Source organism: Varanus komodoensis, unplaced genomic scaffold, assembly GCF_004798865.1.
Source record: "Varanus komodoensis strain SLA01 unplaced genomic scaffold, ASM479886v1 scaffold55, whole genome shotgun sequence".
Taxonomy (NCBI): Eukaryota; Metazoa; Chordata; class Lepidosauria; order Squamata; family Varanidae; genus Varanus; species Varanus komodoensis.
The window spans coordinates 651,984-659,509 of record NW_025336157.1 but is presented as its reverse complement, the minus strand read 5'-3'; the positions used below and the strand labels follow the sequence as shown (position 1 = coordinate 659,509).

The 7,526-nt window shown below is 49.8% G+C and overlaps 1 protein-coding gene across 1 annotated transcript in view; it reads right to left on the bottom strand.

Moving 5' to 3' along the window:
* Positions 1–2,518: 2,518 nt before the first annotated feature.
* Positions 2,519–7,526, bottom strand: part of LOC123032656 (acylphosphatase-2-like) — a 7,798-nt gene continuing 2,790 nt past the window's right edge. Inside the window, exons 2-4 of the mRNA XM_044448726.1 lie at positions 7,349–7,365; positions 5,775–5,884; positions 2,519–3,147 (exon numbers count right to left, since the gene is read on the bottom strand). Of these exons, the coding sequence (XP_044304661.1) occupies positions 3,033–3,147; positions 5,775–5,884; positions 7,349–7,365 (242 nt within the window). The 3' untranslated portion in view covers positions 2,519–3,032. The remainder of the gene's footprint in view (positions 3,148–5,774; positions 5,885–7,348; positions 7,366–7,526) is intronic.

The following is a 7,526-nucleotide window of genomic DNA, read 5'->3' as shown; positions in this document are numbered from 1 at the left end:
TCTGCCGCCCCTCCGTCCTGCCGACACCACGGAGGCGGGAGGGGCTCCTGCGCCATCGGACCCCCCGGAAAGCGCGCCGGCGCCTGGCCCGCGCGTCCCCCCGGCTGCCTCGGCCGCGGCGTCGCACGAGACCCTTCCTCCCTGCCTGGCCGCCCTTTCTCGTCCCCCGGTCCACGGTCCCTTTGCACGGATAGGAGCATCTGCACACACGTGCAGGCTTCCGAACTAGTATAAACTGGCGCGTGCCCCTCTGGTTTGGGGGGTCTCTGGCCTTGTTTTGGGCCCCTGCACTGCTCCCGTGCGGTGGGCTAGGCAGGGAAGATGCGCCATGGGGCCAGCGCGGCTGTGAAGTCGCAGACACGGATGTTGTTGGTCTGAGCCCCAGGATTTTTGGGGCCGTTTCTGCTCGGTATGAATTACCTGAGAGAACAGAGTGGATAACGGAAAGCAGCTCAGTGGTTTAAAAAAGAAAAATACAAACTTTGCATGCCAACAGTCTTAGCTTTAATCCTGCGTAATTTCACGTAAGGCTAGGAAAGACTCCTTTCTTGTAAGCCACCCGGAAGGCCTTTTGCTTAAGGGGTGCAGCATAGAAGCGTAATAAATAGATAATAAAATAAGATTTTAGAATCCCTGGGAAGCCATTGTGGTGCTTAGGTCTGATAGACCCATGCCCTGCATTTGTTTAACATCCCTTCCTATGTTTCACTGAAGCAAACCAAGGCCAGATGGATCCTATGTTAAGAAGGCCCTAACACAGTCTTGTGTAAGGATAATGTCATTTTAGCAATTTATGTTCAATACCATTCCTAATTATGTCAAAGCAGCCAAGGTGAGACACGAGCAGGCCTTAAGTGTAAAGGGCAATTTTTGCTGCACTTGTGTGGGTCCGCTCCGGCTACTGGCCCCAATGTCCACGTCTGGCGATGAATGCCACATTTCTCGAATCTGGGGACTAAGCTGTCCTGCTTAGAAGCATTCTTGGAACATCTAGCCAGCTAACGTTGGAAGAGGAAATGCTTACTGTCTTTGACCCAGCAGACGATTCTCCCCATCTTAGTTTTCTTGATAAAACGTGCTTCAAAAATGGAAATGGTATTATTTTAGGATGCAATCTTGTGTGTGTGTTGACAAAAAAACTCCCGCAACTTGCAGAGTTCCCCAAGCAGACCATACTGCTGAAGTTGCAAGGAGTTTAAATTGCCCCCTCTTCCAAAGTTACTAAAGAGACATAAAATTTATATTTCCCCATTCCCCATTTTACGGTGGTTCTGTGTCACATGCCATATTTCTTTCGTCTGTGCCTAAACAACTCAAAGCCTTCACAATCCTGGCAGTTCTGCGTTCAAAGTGTATAGAAACCAGGCCTGTTAAATTCCAGGGTTATCAGCTGGAGGGAAAAATGCAGCCACTGCAAATTGTGGTGAGGCATCGTTCATTATAAACAATCCCAAGGGGTAGGCAGTGCCATATTTCACATGGGACATCTGTGCTAGGCACAGATGACAAAGCCTGGGCCTTTGTTGAAAACATGTTACACCAGTTTAAAACCCTCCACACCCTTGCAACTGAGAGTTGGCGCAACCCCTGCTTTAAAAGCCTGTAGCAAGTATTACTTCCACACCCCACATCAAGAGATTTCAAGGAACGCTTGTCATTCTTTCCCCCTTTCAATCATGCAGCACTGGCAACTTCAAAGCTTTCCTTTGGAACCAGAAAGTCAACTGGCTTAACAAAAAAGACCCTAAAACCACAAGGCTTCCCTGCAGACATGTAGCAGTGACGTAAGAGCATCTGCAAGTGATGTACAAAAGGTGTGTTAGTGCTGCAGGAAGTTCATATTTAGGTTTTTTTTCCCCCTGTAGTTATTCTGGGACAGGTATGCCAACTTTTACCGGACTTCGCAATGCTATATCCAGAATCAAGAGCGACTCAGAATAAGCAACTGGCACAGTTAGGAAATACTTAGCTGGCTGCATTTTTCTCCTATCATGTGCAAGTATCAGAGGCATCATTTCTTCCCCCTTTTCCACCAACACCCTATTCTCATCACTTAGCTTTACCTGTATGAATTGCCACACACAAATTACAGCATTTGTATATTTACGTTTTGTTACATTTTAATGAAGCATTTAAGTACCCTACTGCTCAAAGGCACCAGAAATCCAGCAGCTGGAAAGACCATTGCAGATGCTTGTTGTGTTTGTGAGTGCACTGGTGTACACGGAGGGTTGCGAGCTAGCACAAACAGAAATCCCTCTTTTGTATCACAGGTGTGTGGATGGAATTCACCGAGCGCGGCAACCCTTTCACAAACGCATGCAGCGTCTGCATTTCGAGTTGCAGCACAGAAAAACGTGTCGTTTTTCAAAATGGCACAGCTGAGCCATAAGAACTGGAAAACAGCATTGCTCACCGGGGGAAAGCTGGCGTGGTACCAGAACTAATCCATGGCACCCTCTCCATCGCTTTCTCCCTCTTCGCCCCATCTTCTGGTCTCACTGCGACTTCCCAAAAACAGAACGCAGCTTTTTGATTCAAAATTGCCCTATAGACACTGACCCTTTTCCAAGTGCCCCCCAAATGGCAGTTTGTTTTCATCCTCTGATAATCCTTAATGAATTTGCAATCTTGCAGAGCGGAAACTGACATTCGGGGAACGGGGCTCTGTCCAGTCTCCAGCTGTTGAACGGAGGAGCTATCATTCCTCAAAAGACTCAATATGTTTGTCCAAAAGAGGGTTTTAACATTGCACAACAGTGCTCACGAATGCATCTCAGAGGGGAGAAGGTATTAGGAGTTTCGCAGGCCTCTGCAACAGCTGCTCCCTTTCCCCTCTCCCTCCTGCGCGTGTGGTGTAAAGCAGTGGAATTCATGTGGGGTTGGGTGACCGCATCGCCAGCCGTGTGGAGGACCCAAACCGTGCGGGAGCAGAGCTTTCTCCATAAGGAGAAGCTAAAGCTTCCTTCAGAGTACAGAAATGGCTCCTTGGACTTAGCGGTGGCCCCCGCATCCTGATCCGTGAACGGCTTCTAATACTTCGTGGTGAAGGACTGGAACTCCAGACTGGGGATCTCCCGCTCGTTGGAGAACACGGCGCGGTCGATGCGTGACATGGGGCTTCCCACACTTCGCAGCCAGTTCTTCCTGGAGGAGAGAGAAAGCACACGTCAAAGGCAGTCGCCTCGTGCCCATCTCACGTTTTCAGCTGCACTTCCGTGGACGCTGCTGTCCACGGAAGCGAAACTCCGGAAGACACGTGCATCGCCGGAGGACTGCTCTGTTCTCTACCAGCTGCTTTTGACATCTGCCCCTGCCAATCTGGGCAGAATAAATCCCTTCCAGGCTCGAAATGTAAGGATCAGTCAGGCTATTGTCACGAACAGTTGAAGTGCTGTCTTTTGGGCAGTGACGTTTACACAGGGCAGGGTCACTCTCTCAGCCTAAAGAGTTGTTAGGATAAAATGAGAAAGACCATATGTGCTTGGAGGAAAGGCAACACTGGACACATAGAAACAAGGGGCCCCCAGGCCAGCTCCACTCCTGACATGCCTACTATGAGCCTGTCCAGCCTATCCGTAAACATAGACATTATTTTGCAGTGAGGGAAGTGAGGTACACATAAGTTAAAGTTATAGTGTCTAGGAAGCCGATGTGCCAGATTCTTTTTGAAAAAGCAAAAAGCAACCTTCAAGTCTAACAAAACTATGAAAGCATATACTTGTGCAGCAATAAACGTGTTTGTATTTAAGACGCAAGTGTAAGCTCCCAACTGCCAGGTCTGGGATGGAAAAGTGCCGTCGCTGGCCGATGCTCTGGAAAATAAGGTCTCTCTTGAGGAAGCAAATTCCAGGGGTACACAAAACACCTTCCGGATAACAGGGGTCTTTATCTGAGCAACCTGAAGGAAAACCTGCAGTATTTTCCAGCACGGAAGGAACGTGTGAATGACGTAACAGGAGCGAATGACTTTTCACGCACTGCCCATGTACAATTATTTTGCTCAGAAGACGAGGAAGACTAAAGACAATGTGGGGGGGGGGGGGGGCTGGAGGCAAAATGCAGCCTCATTGTTTGCTTGTGAATCCCACCTGGGCCCTCGTTATAAAACGAGGCCAGGGGGAGACCTAAACCAAAGACCGCACACCTTTTATTTCCTGCCAGGATCTGGGGGGGGGGGGAGAAGGGGGAGAGGAGAGTAAATGGGGGAATACAAGTTGCTATGGATTATCTCAATGCCTACTTATCTCTTAACTCAGGAAAGCAAGGGATGGAGTAGTGTGGTTGCTATGGATACAGCCCCAATTTTCTCCTCCCCCTCTAGCATGAAGGTGGAAGAAATGGAGAGGCTGGTTGCTATAGAAACTGTCCCAATTTCCGTGCATTTTCTCTCTCTCTCTCCCTCCACCCCCTCTTCAAGGTGGTGATGGAGGGAAGGCTTGTTGCCATGGAAACTGCCTCTGGTTGTCACCTCCCCAGGCTGACGAACCTGTTGTTAGAGAAACTGTCTCCACCATCCCCACGAATCCCCAGGGCCGCCCTGCAAATACATCCTTTCCCTCGCCCTCTCCACCGCCCTCTCCTTGCTTCTGCTCCCAAATTCATTGAGCAATTTTCCTCATCTCCTCCTGGACCAGCTGCTAATTGCAAGTTGACCCAAGTCCCAGATTTAAGGGGTGCCAATTCACTGCAGGGCAGAGTCTGGGGAAGTGCCCTATTTAGATATTTCTACGGGAGGGGAGGGGAGGGGAGGGGAGAAAGCTGCGCGATGCGGGACTGTCTTCAGCTCATCATAGTGCTACCAGTACGCAGGCCTTCATCTACCTCCCTCTTCTTCCTCCTCCAGATGAAAACTGAGGTGCACTGAGGCCAGGTGGGGGAAGTTTCAGGGCCACCCGGAACCCCCTGCAACTCTGCTTCTAATAGGAAAGATAGAAAAGTAGCCCTGGGAAATGCTTCTAAATGCATTGCTGTCCTTGTTTCCGTCTAAATTTGAACAAACCCAAAGGAGGCCTCTGAATTTTGTTGTCAAAATTGTGTTTTGCTGACCCTTTCAAGAGAAAGAGCAGAATTCACCAGAAATGGTACATTAGCTAGATGTCCAGGTGGGTTGTCTTAATTTTTAACAAAAATTCTAATTGTTGAAGAGGTCTGAGGACAACCACATGGAACCTGAGGATGAACATCTGTATTTTTGATACTCTACCCAATACCTCATGCACAGCTGCAGCTAAATAGCTGCTAAAAGCATTAACAGCAAGCCCGTGTGTTTGGGAGATGCTAGGAAGTCCACCTGGGGTGGATCCAGTGCTGAGAATGCGCTCGTGATTCCAGGGATTCTACTTTTCAGCCAGCAAGTGGGCCCAAAGCAAAACCCAGTTCTAACTGTCGGACTTGCACTGGATTCCATGCCAAGCAAGCCTTTGCCAGGTAAGCTCATCTGTGAGGCCGGTGCTGTTTTCATTCTTGCACCGTGTTTTTAATCGGGTTTTCAGTGTATCTGCTTTATGAAAGCTTTAACACGATGTTTGTTTTCCATTCCGGTGTCTATTATTGTGAGCTACAAGCCATTTTCGCAATGTCGGGGGCAAAGAGGTTGTGAGAATCTTCGCTGGAATACTGGGATCGTGTTTTCCCTCCCCTTTTCCGCCTGACTCCTTTTAGAAAGGGCTCCACCACCATATCTGCTATTTTTGATGCTTCACCCACCTGTCCCTGCCTCGTTCCACAAAATGCAGTCCCGCCCAGCTGCAGGAAGAGCTCAGGGTACTCACATTATCTCCACTTTCTCCTTCGGCCCCTGCACCTGCCCGGTCACTGTCCCACGGGCCGTGTTCTTCACCCAGCCGACCACTCCCAGCTTCCTCCCCTGGTCTTCCGTGTACTGATGGAAGAAGCCAGAGAGAGAGCGAGAGAGAGCGAGCGGTCAGGGGAGTCCCCGAGAGATGCTACAGCAAAGCACAGTGCATGTACCTCCTGCCGTGTCTGCCAGCTGAAAATAGCCAACTGCCTGCATTTGGGAACCCTGTGCTTTGAGATTACGCGAGAAGACATGGAAGCGTGGTCAGCGGGATCTGGCCTGTGATTACCCTTTTAGACAGCCCCATATTTTATGCCCTCGAGGCACCGGTGGAGGAATGCAACCAAGAGGACAGCTCCACAAGCAGGGTCCAGGTGTCAAGAATCCCTCCAAGAACGACCGCGTCTTCTGGAGCTGGGGAAGTATCAGCCCTGCCTGTCTGAACCCAGGCGGAGAGAACTGCCCAGTGCCCCGAAGCCCATGGCTAAGCCAGGATTCCCAAGGCCCGGACTGAATCCTAGGCTGTCCTTTCTCATCCACAGGGAGAGCTTTGCAAACTTTCTGAGCTCGTCCTTGCACCATACTGGGTGTTGCCCCGCCTGGGTTTTGCTCCCAGTAAGTTATTCTTTTTAGTCTAGTCCGGTTTTCCTTCCAAATCGCATCCCCTCTCGTCTGCTAGGCACCGCTTCTGCGGGCATCCATGGAAACCGCACAGGGCCCGTGTCTAGACTCCTGCAGCCCAGCTCCCTCTGCCCTTGGGGGTCCCCCAAGAAAGCAGGCGATGGGACCACTCACAAATTGGACCGGGGGACCAGTACAGGGCCTGCCAGGACCCACTGGGGCTGCCACTGATCCCTGCAGCCTCCTTCCTCTCTTCCTATTTTTAAAGGCATTTTACAGTTTGGGCAGCCAGCCAAGCACAGACATGGTTCCACATGCTTACTTCAGTCTGATCATGCAGTATCTTTTCCTACCACAAAATGGAGCATATCTCTAGGCAAAGGGGGTTAGCATCAAGAGAGCGGAGGCAAACTCCGTTTTAGTTCCGTCGTCTGGGGTTACGATCTAAGCGAGCTTAGAAATGCACACCTTCAGAGCATCCATTGCCTGCTGTTATAGGGCTTGGCAATTTTTGTTTATTAGCTCATTCTCTTCGGGGAGGGGCATGTTGCTCTAACGTATTAGGAGCATAAAAGAAGATGGAAAGCATGGGATTGCGATGGGAGAGAACTGGTAATAGTGTGCTTCACAACTGAAACACAATGAATGGCTGTCTAGGCTACTAAGCCCAGAATCTAAACTTATCTATCTGCACCTCTGTATCCAGCCCACTTGTTAAGCTTGTAGCTACATGCAGGAAGGATAAAAAGCTTCCGAGCCCGGCTTGGGAAGTGTAAATGAAAAGCAGGGATTTCTGTTTGGATAATATTTTAGGAAGTCCCGGGGAGTTACTTTCTGGGGACCCATTAATGTACGCCTATGAAGACTTTCCACAGCTACCTCTGCCGCAGAATGCCCCTTCACATCCCACAGCGGGATCGGTCTTACCTTTCTAAAGAAGACACCTAGGAGATGAAAGAAAGGTACATCGGTCAGTGATCATATCCACGTATTATAAAAAACGTTACGTCACCAGAGGCCTACAGTCAAGCGGTAGTTGGCTGCTTCCAGCAGGGCTAGAAAGCTGGAATGGCCGACCCCGGAAAAGCCAAATCACCCGCAATCC